The sequence below is a fragment of the Alligator sinensis genome, unplaced genomic scaffold, assembly GCF_000455745.1.
Source record: "Alligator sinensis unplaced genomic scaffold, ASM45574v1 scaffold93_1, whole genome shotgun sequence".
Taxonomy (NCBI): Eukaryota; Metazoa; Chordata; order Crocodylia; family Alligatoridae; genus Alligator; species Alligator sinensis.
The window spans coordinates 522415-541376 of record NW_005842243.1 but is presented as its reverse complement, the minus strand read 5'-3'; the positions used below and the strand labels follow the sequence as shown (position 1 = coordinate 541376).

At 42.1% G+C, this 18962-nt stretch overlaps 1 protein-coding gene across 1 annotated transcript in view; it reads right to left on the bottom strand.

Moving 5' to 3' along the window:
• Positions 1 to 2927: 2927 nt before the first annotated feature.
• The window catches only part of DISC1 (DISC1 scaffold protein), a 370273-nt gene continuing 354238 nt past the window's right edge, over positions 2928 to 18962 (bottom strand). The window contains exons 14-15 of the mRNA XM_025208657.1: positions 18491 to 18608; positions 2928 to 6238 (exon numbers count right to left, since the gene is read on the bottom strand). Of these exons, the coding sequence (XP_025064442.1) occupies positions 6090 to 6238; positions 18491 to 18608 (267 nt within the window). The 3' untranslated portion in view covers positions 2928 to 6089. The remainder of the gene's footprint in view (positions 6239 to 18490; positions 18609 to 18962) is intronic.

The following is an 18962-nucleotide window of genomic DNA, read 5'->3' as shown; positions in this document are numbered from 1 at the left end:
GGGGTAGAGCCCTGCAGCCCACCATGACAGCTGGGTCACAAACACCAGCCTATGCCAACAAAAGGTTGCCGACTCAGCTATGGAGAACTGAGACTTTAGAGAATGCTGTGAAGGAAATAAAAACGACTCTGTGATCAGAATAACCCGTGTGAACTCTGCCATCACCACAGTTTGGTTTTTTTTCTTAATTTATTGTAAGCTGCTGGAAGTTAGCATCAGCCTGTAATGTAATTGTAAGCTTATCAGCCTGCTCCCAAAAAGTTAAAATGTCTCTTTGGCAAGATAATTACAAGGGATTCCCCTTCGGCATTTCAGACTCTCATTGTCTGAATAGTAATAAATCAGAGATTGTTTTCTTTGCATTGGATATTGGATGGCCATTATGCAAAGGTCTTTTTAATTTTCCATTTCTCTGGCAAGATCTATCATGTGTCTCTTAGCTGCGCCTGTGATTATTTTCTTATTATCTCTTTCTGAGTTTTGTTGTCTTGTATTGCTGCTGCTTTATTACTATTTTTACAAGCTGGTTGTTCATCTTCACAGGCTTTTGCAAGAGTAACTGTCCTAATGATGCATGGGCTTTTTCAGTGGCTTTACCTGTGTCTTTTCCCAAGACCTGCTCCTATTATCTCCTGTGTCCACAGTAGTGTGACTGAATACAGCCCATGCTAAGAATGCAGACATCTTCTTGCTTGCACAAATCTCAGATGCGTTTTAGCCAGGGCTCAGATTTAGGGCTTAATCAGCGATTTAAAAAAGAAATGCCTTACCAGAGCTTTTGGTTTGGCTCCTTTACAAATGCAGAAGGAATATTTAGCATCTTTGATTTTTTTTTTTTATCCCCTAAAATTTTTATTATCCTCCCTGACAGTGCAGGGAAAATATCTGTGTGCACATAATTTTTTAGAGCTTCTTTGTAGTGTGTTAATCTCTGAGACTAAAAATCTCTTGGTCCCAGTCTCACTTTTAATAGGATAGTAAACTAAGAGGATACATAAGGATTATTCTAATCCCACCCTGAAGCTCCCTCAAGCACTGCCGCAAATCTGGTAGCCATTATATAATGGCCTTCTCCATCCCTTCCAGAAAAGAGGTGCTTATCTTGATTCAACAAGTAATGATAGGAAAGTAAAAGACTGGGATGTCAAGCTTTAGAGAAAAGGGATTAGCTAATTGATTGAGGATAGAAATATTAGGCTGGATCTGAACCATCCTCAGGCTGTATTTTCCTCTATTCCCAAAGCAAATCTTAAACACAGAGAACAACAACTCTTCCAAAGTCTTTGAACTCTGCTCAGTGACTGCATTTTGCTTCCTGATTTTCAAGTTCTCTGAGGTTGGTGCTCAGAGACCATGGTGATGAGGAATTTACCAACTGAGATGACTTCTGGGCACACTGCATTCCACTTTGCATATACACTTTAATCCCTTTCTGATCTAAAGGTGAGAATATGAGGGAGTGAGCTGGGAGTGTGCTCAGCAGAAGTATGAAATCGATCAGGCAGCCAATTACTATTGGCACCTCACAATCACTAATGAACTTCACTTTCATAAAACTCTGAGGTGAGGAAGACTTATCCCCATTTTACAGATGGAACTGTAAAATGGGGATAACTTTACACATTAAAGCACAAAGAAACTGAGTATCTGCATCAGAGTTCACCCAACAAGACTATGGGAAGGCTGGGGAACAACCCAGATCTAGAATACCATAGCAGTACTCTAACCACTGGATGACCTTTGTGGCTGCAACACGCCCCCATAGGCTCTAAAAGAGGCAAGGGCAAACCCTGTAGGTCCCAAAACCCAGAAACAGACCCCCTGTGGGGGAACTTACCTCTGGCCGGTCCATCGGTGCAGGAGCTGGGACCACAGCTGCAGCTGCATGAGCCGGCGTTGAGCCAGCTGTTTAAGCAGCTGTTCCCCACACGGGGAACAGCTGGACCAATCGTGGCGGCTGTACTGGCTGCCGCAGGGAAGTTTAAAAGCCCCGACAGCACCGGCGAGGAGGAGGAGGAGCCAGAGGGAGAGAGAGTTGGTGGGCAGCACGCCCAATGTGCTGAGGCTCCCACCGGGAAGAGGCACGGCACAGCCGGCGCAGCACCGGTAAGCAGGGCAGGGGAAGTCTTCGAGTCCCCTGCTGGAGGCAGAGCAGGGGAAGCACTTTGGCCCCCTGGAGAAGGCAGAGCAGGGGAAGCACTGCAGTTCCCTGTGGAAGGCAGACCAGGAGAAGCAGTCGCACCCCCTGGAAGAGAGGAATATTTTTTTTGAAGACCCCAGAAAAAAAGGGAAAAGGAGGAAAGTCAAAGGGATAGAGAGAGAAGGTTCAGGCACCAAGACCGGAGGGACACGAGCCAACTGAGCCCTTTCAGCCGTGTGCTCTCCCCTCCACCCGAAGCAGACCGCAGGCAAGTCCACGAGGCCAAAACCAACATTGTACCATCACATAACCATTTGGTGAGTGGATGGGGTGTAGGGGAGGAGGAGCCCTGTGGAATATCACACCAAGCAACCGTGAGTACAGCTGTTGTTGGGAAGCCCCCTTGTGAAGATCTCCACTGAACCCCCTCCCTTGATAGCTTAACAGCAAATTCGTGGCAGGTGAGCCAAGGGGAGGGGCTACATACCCGACAGGCCATGCTACCCATAAGGCCCCAGTTATCACACCCTTACTTACCCATTCACTCATAGAGACTTCTGAAAATCAGGATTCTTTCCTGTTGAAATGCATCAGATTGCATCAAGCAGAACAGTTTTTTTAAACATGTTCCCAGAGGAAGTTATCTCAGAACTCCCCTAACACAGCCTTCATCTCCTCCTTGTGCTGTCACACACTAACATCTTTCCCCCTTAGAAGGAAAGCTAAAAAAACACATTTGTAAACAGAACACACAATAAATACAGCCCTGGCAATTAAAAAAAAAACAAAACAAAAAACAAAGTTCTCTTTATTTGTAACTGTCCTCTCCATAGTAAAAGAAAAGCAACCAAGGTACAGTGAATGACAGACATTTTATTACACTTGTTATTCAGAATGACTTGGGAGAGGAATGGTTAGAGCTGACTAACTCCCCATAACACACAGTAAAGTTAATGGAATAATAAATTAAAGCAGTAGTCCACCACATATATAAAATAAAAAAGTGAATACATAAACATAAAAAAATTACATCGGAATAAAGTAATGGTGGATACTAACAGCTTCACTTCTCTCCTAAGACTTCAGTGTTTTTATTACAGTGGTTGTACACATTTTTTTATTATTATTAAAACCCAGCAACAACATTGTAAAGCTTTGAAACATGAAGGCGGAAAGGTTTCAATCAAATTGGAATTTTCTCAAGAACTCATACTGCCTAGAAAGTGCCAAAGAAAACATCTGAGGATTAACTGTCCCCAGTTCTCAAATCTTGAGAGTCACTGGAAGAAAAGTGCCATGACTTTGACTATTGCAAAGTATCCCCATCCATGCAATTCATATTGTGCTTTGTGATTCATGAGTGGGGCCAGTGTGGACTTCATTTGTGTCACACATTGCATAGTCAACAAGGACAAGACTCTGCATGCTCCCAGTGGGACTAGTCACATGCACAACCACTTGCTTAAGTGAATGGGGAGTTCACAATCTGCTCCTCTGTGGTGGTAGTCTAGTGCGTTTTGCCCAATTTATATTAACCCCAATATAGGCACAATAGTAATATTTCCAAAGCACTTGGCTTGGCTAACCGTTTTAAGACTCTTACAGCCATATTCTACCCTCAGTTTTTACTGGGAACTTGCACTGATTCCAGTGTGAGCTCTCTGGCTGAAATGTATCCCTGTGCAGAACAAGTCACAGTATCCTCCCTCCTGCCTGCCTGGATTAACTGGAATGTAAAGGGTACCCAGGCCTTGAGCGAGCCACGTGCACAGGAATGAATGTCATCCTCTTGCAGAAGAATGGCAGGATACAGCTTGCACACCATCTACAGCTAGTGACTAATGACTTGTCCATCCACTTCATGGGAATTTGCAGAAAGTGAAAAGTGGGGGGGAAAGTATGTAAAAACTCTCTAGGGAAGCAGAGAGAGTGTGAGTAGGTAGGGATTGAAGAGGCAGCAGCATGAGCTCTCCAAAGGAGGCTGCAGAAGGGGAAGAGAAAGTATATAGTGGGAGATGGAAGAATTGCAGCCCATGCAAGGCACGGATCCAGGACACTCAGCCACAACATGGACACTGATCCATGTATTGTACAAAGATAAAAAGCCAGCCATGTTCTGAATTACAGGGCTGTAATTCCATCCCGAGGATATGATGACTACATAAACCAACTGAGCTTTTCTCTCATGGTTTGACATCCTTACATCCCTAGTTGGAATTATATATAACCCTGCTGTAAGTCACAGCTGCCTGGCATTTATTTCCTCTCTGTAAATTTTACAGTTTTGAGGTAGAATTTCTAACTCTAGTATTTAAGTAAACAAAGCACGAATGAAGACAATTTTGTAGGACTAAATGGTGAGCAATACCGGGGCTATTATCTGAGTAGCCTTCATGCTATAGGTGTGGAACCAGTATCTCAAAATGTATAAACAGGAAAGATTGTTTTAAGAAAAAGTCTATTTTTAATAGTTTAAAAAATGAGGTACAATAGACTGTTGTGGTTGGCTCAATCTAGTGATTTAAAGATTGAATTAACCAGTTTTTTAAAAGAGCTGCTTTCGTTTTTAAATAAATCTTCTCCCTCACAGTCTCTGCAACAAATTGCAGAAGCAAAAGTTCTTTTAAAAATGTGATAAACTCAATGTATCTTAGTATCCAAATAAAAATGCTTAGATTTATGAATACTCGCTGTTTGAACACTTTCATATTTAGTTGGTTTCCATTAAAAAATCCTGTCATTTTCTGTATCAAAGATATTAAACTGATGACACAACTTTATCAAACAAGAATACATATAAAATTACATATAAAATTCCTTTGCAAAAAAACCTCTTTGTTTTATGACATTTTTAAGGAAGATCAAAGAAGTAAGTGTAATTCTATTTAAAACTTTTCTTGAAAAAAAAATAATTCCATATACTATTTAAATAAAAAAGCCACAAATCATCAGGTCATTACCAAGAATGTTTTGTGCTTTGGGTATTAATATGCATTTCCTATAATATTACAGAAGCTGCAAATGAAAACAGTCAAAAAGCCATTATTCTGTAGTCTGCTGTTAATTATCTCTGCTATTCAGAGTGCCACTGGGAAAATGCAGTCCTAATTTAATATAGAAGAATTTGGTTATTCTCCTGAATTCTAGCCTAGTGGTCTCATATTTTTGTAGTAGTCAGAAAACTAGTAAGTTGGGATAAGGAAGATGTTAGGAAGAAAATAAGCAAAAAAACCCACCTTATTCCCTCCCAGCCCTCTTTCAGCAATACTGAAGAGATAAGTTCTAAGGTTACATTTTGAAGCAGAAAAAAATGTGTATTTTAGAGCACTGGTTCTCAACCTTTTTAGACTTAAGGCACCCTGTGTTTGACTCAGGGCACCCCCTCCATAATTTTGTGTGACATGGACAGCAACCCATTTAAAAAACAAATGTATTTATGACAGTGCTTACCTCCTTACAGAGGGACTAGGCTGTGGGGGCAAGAGAGGGGCCAAGCAGTCTGAGCCTCTACTTATTGCTTTGCTCCTGCTTATTTTTTCATACCTCATGGCACCCCTTCAAAAGATGTCACAGCACCGTAGAGTACCCCAGGCACACTGGTTGACAATCACTGTTTTAGAGACCACGTGAGCAAGGAAGGAAACTACTAGAAAAATCTCACCGACTATGAGACAAACTCCACAGAATCCTTTGAACCATATCAATTTGTAATCTACACATTTACAGGAGTTGCTCTGCTCTGAAAGCTGTTTTCCAATCTGTGCCAGAGCATGTGAAGCAGTGTAGAATACTTCTGTTGATAGACCTCCAGGCTCTGTTTCTCCATAATTGATTTAGTTGTTATTAGTTATGCAGGGAGAGAAGAGATCCTCAAGGCTTGGTGAGACAGTATCCAGTTACTGAAAGCAGTCCTTTGTGAATTAATGTTATAGCACCAGCCCCCTCCCTATTATTCCTGTAAGTCTTGTTTTCCTGGACACCAGCTGTCATAGAGGAAGTCTCTAGCTTCATCTTCTCCTGCCTCCTTAGCTGGCTGGAGCTGCACCAGCATGGCCTGCAGAGTTTCCTTTACCATCTGGATCTCCCTCTGTAGAGACTGTACACACTTTATTAAGGAATAAATCTATAGGTGATTGGCAGCCCCCTCTCTCTCTCCAAGTTATTAAATGAATTGTCATTCTGCTGTTCACAACAGATGGGCATCACTATATAATTGTAGCTTCAAGTTCTTCCAAATTGTTTGGATTAAATATTAATACATATTTCACACTTGCTTTTTTCTTCTGTCTTTCTTTTTATTTTCAGTAAGATTGAAGTCTTTCAAGTAGCATTAATTGGCACTAATCTTTCCAGGATCAGAAAAGAACAACATTTTGGCTTTTTTTTTCCCTGTGTCATGCAGGGCACAATGTAGATTTTTATTCTGATATCCAAATCACCAAAGACTCTCCTGTGATCAGTCTTTCATTGGAATAATCCCACTTGACAGTACAATTTGTTAACAGATACTGTATTTACTCGAATATAAGATGACCTCCAAAATTAGATTCTACATATGGAAAATGTATAAATTTGTTAGAATTTTCCAGGTATAGAATCTAACTATTGGAGGTTTGCCTTGAATTTGTCCCCCTCCCACTGATACAGCTAAGAAAATAAATCTGGAATAATCAGGTGGCCCCTTGCCCTCCATCCCCCTCCCCCCACCAATTATTGCCCCCATTACTGGGGAAATTACGGGACCCCCATTACTGTCAGACTGCTTTTCTTGAGCATACTGACTTTGAAATAAACACGCCTGTAGCAATTTGCATTTAGGCAAATTTGCATTTAGTCAAACAACTATGGGTACCCATACACTTAATTAATCCAAAATTGATGCATTTCACCTTTTTTGAAACTGCTGCAAGTTTTACCATGGCTACTCCAGAACCCCACTTTTAAGCGGCAGTTTTGTACCTACTTATATACAGTACAAACTATGCATGATATAAGTCCAAAGTTAAAGGCCTCATGATTTACCATATAGTTTACTGGACTGGGCCACAGCAGAGTCAACAGTGTTTCAAGCCATAGCTCAGCACTGTTCAGTATGTCCATGAACTCCAGATATCCCCAAAAAGGATCCACATGCAATTAGCCCCCACCATCATGACTGGAACCAGGTGTTTTTGTTATGAGTCCTGGGATCCTCCAAAAATGTATATGTTGGGCTACCTAGTCCAACTCAACCTCATGAAGAAAAGGGCCTCACTAATCATATGCTACAGGATGAGAGAGTGGGTGACAGAAGGATTTTGGATGAACTGTTTGGGGCCCTGTTTGATGATGTTTGTCAGACATATAAGGCTGCTGGAAATGGAAAAGACCCAGCTCAGCTGTGAGACTGAGGGGGAAGTTGAAATGTATACAATGTAGTGGCTCACCATGACTTGAAAGAGAGTTAGCATTGAGGAGGACTGCAATCAATGGGTACTACCATATATCTTATTCAGATAGGCTGTACAAACCTATCTTTGTGGTAAATCCCCATCAATATGTTTACCCAGTATGGACTATGTGTTTTATAGTTATGCTCAGTGTTGGCTACATTTAATCAGCTCCATAGTTGATTTTTATTACTGAGAACATGCTGCTTTTGCAGGAGTTTAATGATAGACATTGTATTTAATGAGATTTCCTTGTACACAAATGTTAAGATGAAGAGCTTTTTTCCCCATGCTGATCAGGGGGAAAACCTCATCTTATATTTGAGTAAATACACTACATATTATTGTAACAACTCTTTGGATCTTGGACAGTAATTCTCACTAGCATTACACTAACTTGTATCCCATTGTTTGTACCATGCCCCTTGAACTCAGGGTACAAACAGATGTGACAGTTGCATCATTATCAAATGCTACGGATAAATCTATTCAAATGTACCTTTTATATCTGTATGCTTCTGTGGCCATATAAACGTAGCAAAACCATTGCAACACTAGCTGTGCCTGATCCATGGGGTTTCAGCAAACTCTTATGACTACAGGAACATGCAGATGTAGCAGCTGATGCCCATTTCAGAATGTCAGCTCTCCCTCCTCTTTTAAAGCAATCAAAAGGTAAATTTGTTTATAGCCTCAATCTGAGCTACTTTCAGATTGAGCTCATGTGAGGAAAGAATTTGACCGAATAAAATAATAAACACTTCATCTTGTCCTCTTGGCTTTTTATCCAGAAGAAATGAAAATCCTAGCTGGGTTGTTCAAGTAGAAAAATGCTCCTCAGTGATGTCCCTAGACTGCAACTGAATCCATGAGGATAGATCCTTGCATCCAAGCACAAACCCACTGAAGCCACACTCTCTTTGAAACTAGTAAATGAAAAAAAAATGGAGCCCAGAAAGGCTAACATAAATAGAACTGGTATAAGACAAAACAAAAAGAAGTTTACAACAACAAGGATAAAATATGTGCAAGATCCTGAAATTTACTGAAAATGGAAAAGGTTGGAGCTGAAACAAAACTTACTTTTTCAAAATTTAATATATATAAAGGATAAAGCACAAGGACATGCTTTACTGTTTTTACCCTTCTTATAGCTCATCCATTATGAAATGTTGTTTTACCCAACCACAATGTCAATACAATGTCAAGAGAAAAGACACCCTTAGGTTATGTGACTGCAAAAAGCAAGCTTCCTTTCTTTTGAAAAATGTGGCTATAGAGAATCATGGGAAAGTTATGCAAATCACTTCTATGCCAGGCAGTCACACTTACCAGTTTGAAAAGCCTTTTGGCAGCTTTTGATTCTATTATACCTTCCTCAAGACTTCATCTTTTATGTAATTTACATACATTTACTGTGATGTTTTACTCTTCACACTTTACCATGAGGAAAAAAATCCATTTTCTTCTCTATCCTTTTTTTTGAGGGGGGGAGGGAGGGTGCATTTCCTCCTAATTTTTAGACAACTTTATTAATATCAAAGGGATTGACCTCTGGCTATATATGCAACAGTAATAATTATAAGCACTTCTATGGACTTTTTCTATGCAGGGATCTCAAAGCACTTTATGAGTATTAGTGAACTAGGTCTCACACCACCTCTGTGAGGTAGGGAAATATAATTATCCTGTAATAAGTTGTCCCAGACTGATCACTATGCTGCAATGTAATCATGAAGTTCTGCTGAAATCACAACCAGTAGGAAGGTAGCTTATGCAGTTTATGAATACCAAGAAACCCCCAAGATGTAATTACCTTTGATATGCAGTCTGGGACTACATGCTGGTATTTGTAATATGCTAAATGATTACAAAACGTTTCTAGGTAGGGGGAAATGAAAGCAAAAATACATGCTTTATTATCAGTGAGTCAGAAATCTTTGAGGAAAGAGAAAGGAAGAATTTTTTTTTTTTTTTTAACTGAGAAAAGAACTAATGAGACTTAATAGCCTACACTCAAATAGGCCGTGCTTAGATGAAACGGGGGCCCTAAATTGAGGTGGTGGGTTTTAAAAAACACTGCTTCAATTCAGGGATGATTAAACCCCCGTGTCGTGCACACACCCCACTGACTTACCTGCCTCTCTGGTGGTGGGGGGAGGGCAAGCTGCCAGTGGGCGGAGAGGTTGGGGGGGAAGGGGGCTGCTTCCCTTTGTGGCAGCAGTGGCCCCCCAAGGCAGCACCCACCCACAGGCATCTGGCTTGGGTGGTCCTGGGGGGCACCAGAGCTGTGGAGGGAAGCACTGGACCCTTGCGCAGCTCAGGCAGGCTCCAGGCAGAGTGGGGTGTGGAGGGGAGGAGATCAGGCTCACCGCTTTTCTTGGGCAGAGCCTGCTTTCCTGGGCTGCTGCCGGGCTGCCTACAGAGCCCTTGAGCTGCATGGAGCCTGGTGCCTTGCTCCATAGCTCTAGGGGCAGCAAACTAAAACTCCTCGAATCATCTAAGGCAAACTAAAACACCCCAAGTCATCTAAGGCACATTATACCACCAAATTTCCTACAGCGGCTGGAATTAATGCACAATATGCTGCCCAGGAGTGCAAACACTAACACCATTAAAGCGGTGCAAAAGCATTTAACCCACGTTACAGTGCCATGCACACATGCCCCTCATTTTGTCTACACACGGCCAATAATTTCATGAATGATACCATGTTCACAATATAACACAAACTGATGGAAGCCAATAAATGTAAAATTTAACTTGAAATACTATACTTTGTGGGTAAACAACACATATGGCTTTGAAGCTGAGTGTAGAATCTCTACTGGTAAGACAGAGTTCTACATGATGGTCAAGGGCATTTTCTAGCTCTGACAGGGTCCAGAAGCATTACTTGGTTTTTGGAAAACAGGGGATTAACTCTAACTTAGCTTCCTCCCTTCAAAGATACCCAGGGAAGAAGCAGCAGGGCTGGACACTACCTGCCAATCAAGTTTCTTGGGAGAAAAAAAGAAAACTCTTTCCATATGAATAGCTTATTGGAAGCAGAAGCCCTGGAGTAAAATATCGAGGGAGGCGAACCTGGACTGGGTTTTCTGGTATAGGTTTCTGATAGTTTAACAGCACCATGCTATAAATGGTATACTCTGAGCCCCACAGGGAGTAAAAATACTTTAAGGAAAACTACAAGAAGTCACAAAAGGTGATGACAGATGCACAGGCCCCTGCTGTAACTCATGGTGCTTTACATAAAGTGCCATGAGTTACAGTGCCTCCCCACCTCTTCCCCCCAACTGCAACCCAACAGACGTTTGCCTGTTGTGTCAGGGCAGGGAGGAGGGGGTGAGGATTGCACCTGCCTGCAGGAGCCTGAGAAGCCTGCCTGCCTGCCTGCAGCTGAAGAGCCACCTTTCTCCTCCAGGACGATCCAGGGCTGTCTGTAGGAAGGGAGGAAGAATGAGTTGCTGGCTGGGGTTTCAATCCATTCAGCCCCACTCCAGCTCAGGCTGGGCAAACTCCAGCTAGCAGCTCCCTCCTCATCCCCCCTTCCCTTCCTGCAAACAGCTCCCATCGCACCACAACTTAATCCTAGAGAACTCAAGTACCATAAGACCCCCCAAAGTGGAGTGTCTTTATCTGATCCCTCGTTTGATGAGAGTTAATTTGTCATGCGATCAGCCACTTTAAAAGCACTCTGCAGCTGTACATGTGTATCATGGCATGGCTGTAGAGAGCGCTTTCAGGGGGCCGATCGTGCGACAAACATAACTTCTGTCTGCGCCCAAAGATTTCCTTTCTTATTCTGTGTGGTTATCTTCTCTGCCCATTTATAATGTCCCTAATTGGTACAGTAGTCCGAGATCAGCATATTATGTTATGCTTCTTATATGTGTGCACTACACAAAATGTTCCAACAAAAGCAGTGGTGGAGCTAGGTATGGAATTTTAACCTTTCCTTTCAATCCCAACTTGAATATGTTTGTGTTGTTGTTCTGAAGGGACTGAAAAAGTGAGCAAAGGAGTTATCTGACCCAACCCTTTCTTTCCCCTTTTCTTTTGTTAGGCCTGTCTGAGGGCAATCCTTCCTATAATGAACTTAGGACTAGAAATGGCCCCTGTGGAATCTATCAAAAATCATCCACTGGCTGGTTTGTCTTCCATTAGCAGAAGGCTCTGAGAGCTTGCACTTTTTCTCTCTCTCTGTCCCCGAAGCTGAGTGTCAGTTCCTTTCATCCTGAGGATAAAGGACTCAAGCTGAAAACTAGGCCTTTTGTATCTGTGAATTTCCTTGCCCTATTTATTGATATGCAGTGTGAAAACAGGAAGGCATAATGTGAACACACTATAAAACATAAAAGAAATACTGCAAATCCCAGGATTTTATATATGACAGGTGTATTCTTCAAAAGGTCATCCAGGCTGGGACTCCTGGCTAAGGTATAGTCAAGAATTAAATCCAGTGGGCCCAATCTGTTCTCACTTACAGCAGTGGAAATTGGGGCAACTGTATTAAGTCAAATGAAGTTACATAGGCATAAAACTGACATGAGATCAGAATCAAGCCCCCTGCATACTCCAAATGGAAAGCACAGGAGGACACACAATACCTCTAATTGGCATTTAAGCATACTATTGAAATTTCAGAATCATTACCTAAAATTTGTTTTAAGCTGAATAAGGCAGGGGGATTCTGCGCCTTATTAAAAGCAAATAGCCAGATCCAGTTTTCTTTCAACAAAAGCATTTTCTCTAGGAGGAACTATTACATCCACTCAAATTGTCTATCAAACCATAACTGCTAATTAAGAACAAAAATGACTGTGAAATTACAATATAGGATCCATTTAATTTTACTGGGAATTCTAGGCCTTTACTGTCAGTAAAGTAACACCTCTCATCAACTCTGTAGACACCAGCAATGAGTCACCTCTCCTCCTTTGGTTTTTCCAATTAATGATGCAGTCTGTTTTCATACACTTGCCACTTATTAACTGTAGTTGACTGTTTTGTGGTTTTACTTGATTATATTACATAGAATTTAGCAACTTGTCAGACACCGAGTTCTACAGATGAGACTTTTTTTGTTTCTGTTTGTTTAAGGCTTTTTTATACAAAGGTAGTATTTAATATTTGCTGTGAAAGGCTTCAATATTAAATGAGAATCCCAAGTGGTCCCATGTAACTATTCAACACACAGAAATATCACTGGCTTTCTCCTTTGTTCACGTTGAACTGGTAATTACTACTAGCAGCATGGTTGAGTCTTCAAGTGTTCTGTGCCATCGAAATAGATCATGAAAAACAATGACATCTGGGATTTATTTTTTCTAATATATATTTAATTATTAAGCAAATTTATGATATACACTAAATATTGGCAGAACTGCTTGACAGTACCAGATTTTAGTTCTCTTGATGAGATTATTTTTTTGTTTGTTTTAATATAAAAAAAATGGAATATATTCTACCTTCATTTATATCTATGCAAACCCAGATATTTGGCAATCGCCAAATTTTGGCCATCTATATTTTTCCCCTTCAAGTGCATTCATTCTGTCCTTTCTTTGATCAGAATATTGATAAATCAGGAGTTTTGAGGGGAAGCTTTTACTGCCATTAAGTTTCAGATCATATTCTTAAAATAAATTCTATCTACTGCTTATACAGTTTTAATTCTTTAGAAGTATTTTAAATAAAGACTGGACAAGCATCTACTATATAAGATAGGAAGTACTTTCACTCAAGTCAAATAAATAAAATGCTTTGTAAATATAACTTAATTAATACTCTGATTCACCCTCAACCTAGTGTAGTAACTAGTAACTAGGGCCAGTAACTAGTGCCAATTATGGCGTTAGTTTTCATAATACAGGAATCAAACAAAGCTTAGTTCATAAGCCACTGAGCAGGCAATAGACTGATTTCTGAATTAAGGTTTACAGGTTTAGGTTTGGAGGTTTTTTTGTTTTGTTTTTTGGCTCTTCTTAAAATAAAGCCTAGGGACCAGCTTTTGGGTACCCTGCCCTACCATTTAAAGGCTGTTTGCCAACTACTTAGGAAGATTCAAGATAGTTCAAGTTTCTAGATAGTTCTTGAGATACCTCCTTGGAACCACCTAGGTCAGGGGTCAGCCACCTTTTAGGAACAGTGGGCTGAAACAATGCCACAGAATCCCTCTGCCACTGGAATGCCATTGGCATCTAGGCTTTGCAGGCTGGATGAAATTGCTTGGTGGACTGGATCTGAGCCACAGGTTATATGTTGCCAACTCCTAATCTAGATGTTCTTCCCCCAGAGCACGATGTATAACTTTTGATATCTGAATCATAAGAACTACATCTCACTGATGTCTAAGAACTGAGTTGACTCAAACTCATCTATCTGTGTCAAGTCTCCACTTTTATGCTGTAGCCCTCAATACCTTGAATTCAAACCAAAATATCTACCGAACAGAACAGATTTAACCACTACCATTAAACTGTTTACCTTCACTATTATTAATTGCACTGAATTTTAGTGGGCACATCTACACAAGACGTTTACTGTGCAGTTGACTAATTAGCTGTGCAGTAAACATCTTGGTGTCTACACGTGCACCCCTATTAGGCTGGAGTACACTAAATAGGATAGTACTTGTATTTAATAAAAACTCTGCAGCAATGCATGTGTAGACAATGGGGCATGAAGGTACTTCAGTGCAGGGGCTGCCTCCCAGCTAGCCCCATGCTGAAGCTTCCTCATGCCCCTGCCAGTCTGTCGGCAGCACACTGAACCAGAGCAAGTGGCCCCAGGCTGGCAGTCTGACCCTCAGGGCCCCGTGCCAGCCAGGGCTGTTCTGACTTGGTTCCACATGCTGTGCATAAATAAATTGTGAAGCTTATTGCTCTGGAGTTAATTGCGCTCAGACACACGTTCAAACAGCATACCTGGGAGCAATTGACTGCAGAGCAATAAGCTCTGCTATTTATTCAGGCACTGTAACTGCACATGTAGACGCGCCCAATAGGTAGCACGTTAGACTAAATACAGACGTTCAAAACCCCCCTGGAAGAAATGCTCTATCACACTTTACTTAACATGCCAGAAGTTAGAGCATGAATGAATCTAACAGACATTTGCTGTTCAGTATGGGGAGCTTGGTGCCTGCCTGCACTGGCCAAGGGCAGCAGGTTGGAGTGCTCCTGCATGCCTCCCAGGAGGCTACTAGAGCCAGCCCCACTCCCCTCCCACTAGCTGGCAACTGTCAGCAATGGCTGGGATATGAAGGGGGTGGGGAGAACATAGCCTCCCGCTCTAAGGCCCCCCCCAGTTTACTAGCTGCGACCCAGGGGGCAGGTGGAGTCAGCTCTGTGTAGCGGATGGCTTCCTTTTCCCCCCAACCCCCAGCTTCTTGCCAGCCTCCTTTTCAACACAAAGGGCTGCCTGGCCAGCTTTTTGCCATTCCAGGAACTGGGGCCAGGGGGGAAAGGGAGACCCCCTGCCATGCACACCCAGCCCAGGCCCCTCCCTACCAAGACCACAGGCAGCAAGTTGTGGGGACAGCCCCTCACAACAGGAGGAGCTCCCTTCCTTCCCTAGCCCAAGATCCCAATGGACTAAAAACCCAACCAGGAAGTCCCATGCTGCAGCTTCTGGCTGCTGTTTTTAAGAGGCTGGGCTGGGGACTCGGTGTGCAAGGGAGCCCTTCTGCTGCACAGACCCAGCCCAACCACCCCCAGACACCAAGCTGGGAGGGGATGCGGGGGAGGCTCACGGCAGGTGGGCTCCCTTGCCCCCCTTCCTCAGCCTCCTGACAGCTGCATCAAGAAGCTGCATCAAGGGCTGCCCTGCTGGCTTTTCAACACACTGGGAACTAGGGACAGGGGGGAAAGGAGCGCCCCATACTGCAAGGCCCCCTGCCCCCCAGTTGCTGGCTAAGGTTTTGAGGGGGGGCTGAACTGGGTCTGTATGGCCAAGGGTCTTCTTGCCCCCCAGCCACAGCTCCTGGCACAGCAAAAAGTTGGCAGGGCAGCTGCCTTCTGCAACTTCTGGCTGCCATTATCAGGAAGCTTGGGGTGGGGGGGGGGGGGGCCCCCCATTACACGGACCCAGCCTGCCTCCCCACAAGGCCCTATCTAGCAAGCTGTGGGGGGCAGGGATGGCCTAAGAGCAGGCAGGGCTCCCTTCCTCCTATGCCCCAGCCTCTTGACAGCTGCAGGTAGAAGCCACAGCACAGGTCTGTCCAGCTAGCTTTTTGCCCCACCAGGAACTCAGGCCACAGGGCAAAACAGAGCCTCTCTGCTGCATGGACCTAACCCAGCCCCTGCCAAGACCTGAGCCTGGAAGCTTGGTGGGAGGGAAGGGGGGAGAAATCCATGTGACAGAGAGGCTCCATTTCCCCCACCCCCACCACAGTTCCCAGGGTGGCAAAAAGTGGCGCAGCCAGAAGCTGCAGCTGTGTGGACCCAGCCTGGCACCCACTATTACTCAAGCCTGAAATCTTGCGGGGATCCCTCTGGCTGAGATGTTCCTCTCTTCCACCTCCTCACCTGGCTGCACAGAGAGGAGACAGAGCCTTTTCTGTCTTTACTCTATGACAGCCTGAGGGCAAGGCTGGGCCGATGCTTGCTCAGAGCGGATGATCACCAGCTGAGGCTAGCAAGCCACCCAGCAAGGGGCCCCTGGGATGGCAGCAGAATTTGACCCTGAAGCACGATGGATGTAGTACAGATGTTCATAAAAGTGCTCTAACCTAAAGCTCTTTAATACCATGTTAATCAAGGGTTAACTTGAGGGCAAGAGCTCCATTTTTAAAGCAGTTCAAGTCCTGTGAACATCTTTTCAGTTATGGTTTTAAAGAGCTTTCTGTGCACTTACATGTTAAATGTAATGTTTATAGCTAGTCTTAATGCTCACTACAAAAGGCAGTGCACGCTAAGATTAACATTGGACATAGTGAGAACTTCAAATTAGGCTGAAGTATATTTTCTATTAAAATGTGGTTGAAGTGGGGAAGGAAGCGTGGGGCACCCAAAGCTAATCTACATGGAAAACACAACTATGGTTCTGAATGAGATTGATCTACAAATCTTTTCAAAGTGCAGCTGGTCAGAATGCTTTTAGTTAAATTTTACATTTCAGTTTTAAATTACTAAAGTGAAACAACGTGCCCAGCTACATAATTATCATAATCACCGTCATCATCATCACTACTACTACTAACAACAACAACGATGCATTGTAAATAAATAAGCATAGAGAATACTTTAAAATTCAGAATACTTATTATTTTTAATTATTATTATTATACTAACCAAAGTTTACTAAACTTTCCAACAAACCTGTAAAGTAGATCATTATCAGACCCATTTAACAGTTGGGCACATATAGCTATAAAGCAACTACATAAGGAAATGCAGAGATGGGGGACAGAAACCTGACGGCTAGTACAGACCCTGGGCCCAGTTCAGAGATAATGTGTAAGGTGTCATAAATTTAGGACTCCCCCACAATTCTTACACAGAACTGGAACTTGTGGTCATGTACTTCTATCATGCTGCTCCTAGTTCAAGAACTTTTTATCTACTGAGTATCCTTTTCTGTTGCATATTCCAGGAATATTTGGTACCAAGTTCTCTTCCAAAATCATTCTTCCATTCTCTCTTATTTGAGTTATTGTTCCATGTCTCATCTTGTCTTTGTCTGGTATATCTTAGATTGAATCTTTTTCAGTTCAGGGAACATGTATTACTACAACTTTAGTTGTAAAGTGTCTAGGTTAGTAGTAAAACTATGTAAATTCTTCCAGTTAATAAAGAATAAATACTAAACCAAGATTCAAACCCAACCAGTTTATCCTTATGCTTATTTCCATTCTCAATAGAAAGGAATCTCTCCTATAGATTAAAGCACAGTAAAAAGATAAGACAATGCAGGTATAAAATACCCTTCACTTTTTAAGCTGGAAGAGTTCTACACATATAAGTACAAGTGGCTCTGTAAAGGTTAAGAAACCTTTTTTTCCCAGATGGCATATGAACCCTTTCATCTCTTTTATTGAAGAGATTCACCTGGAAAAGAATCAAATGCATACCTCCCTTAAGGCTGTTTGCATTATACTGCATTATATGCAGATAAAATCACCAGATATGATGCCATATGAGGTAGCTATTTCAAGTGGAATAATAGCCAGATGAAGTACCAGTCATAGTGACCGACTATAGACAAACTTGTATCTAATTTGGCTAACAGATCACCTTTGGAATATCAGACATGTATGTACATTATATTGCTCTGATACAGAGATGAGACTGGTGGAAATCAGCAAAATTTCAACCTGTAATTCAAAATTCAGTTTATAAGAACTGATGCAAATCAAATCAAGGTAAGTCTTGTCACTGACTTCAGTGAAGGTGGGATTAGACGTACAATGAAAGAGCACTTAGGAAAAGTTGCATTAAAGAAGAATGACCATCTTAGCTACAGGGGTGTAGGGTGTGTCATTGGATTTATGACACATTATAACCTGCCTGACATCTGACTCTTCAGGTACTTCTCCACTATTCATCCCCCTTCTCTCCCCACCCACCCAGCATGTCTCTCACCCATTGACTTCTCAGTCTACATCTTCACTGACTGCCTATCTTGTACACATACCAGCCCAGCCTCTGGCTTCTTTACTTTTCATTCCATTCAGGAAGAGCACACACCAACTGCTGAAACTTCCTTAGCCTGACAAAGGGTTTTTGAACCCAAAAGCTTGCTTAAAATTGTTTTCCAACTATTTAAGTCGGTCTAATAAAAAATATCAGATTCACCCAAAGAACCTTGTCATCTTAGCTACATTCACTGATTTCCAGTTTTCTTAATACAGCAAGACCACATGTTCCACTTGAAGCTGGAAGAAAATAAACAGTTAATCTATGTAGAAAAAGGATATGAATAAGTCCTTCATCAATGTTGCAAATTGCAGTCTGAAGTTGGCCTTCTAAGTACACCAATTTCTCATTTATTGCTTCACATTTTTCTCCCAGCTCTGCAGAAAGTATATAGAATTCCTAGAGTAGATGAAAAAGAAAATGTGTTTGCTGTTGATTGCATTAGTACAAATAAAATTCAGGGCAGATTAAGGATATATTATATATACAATTTTATTGTAAAGGCAGATTTAAGGTACTAGTTAGAAGATACAATGCCTTGCTAAGTGATTGAAACTAAAGATCCAATCAATAGTCTGAAGAGAATTATCATATGATGATTTGGAGACCTATGTGAAATGAAATGACCTCATGGTCTCAACCCACCTCCTACCAGAAAAATCAGTCATTGTAAATGCTATTCTCAGCAAAGGATTAAGTGGGCATGAAAACTGAACTGCCTTTTCATGCCTCTGTGTAGTTCTCTCACATAAT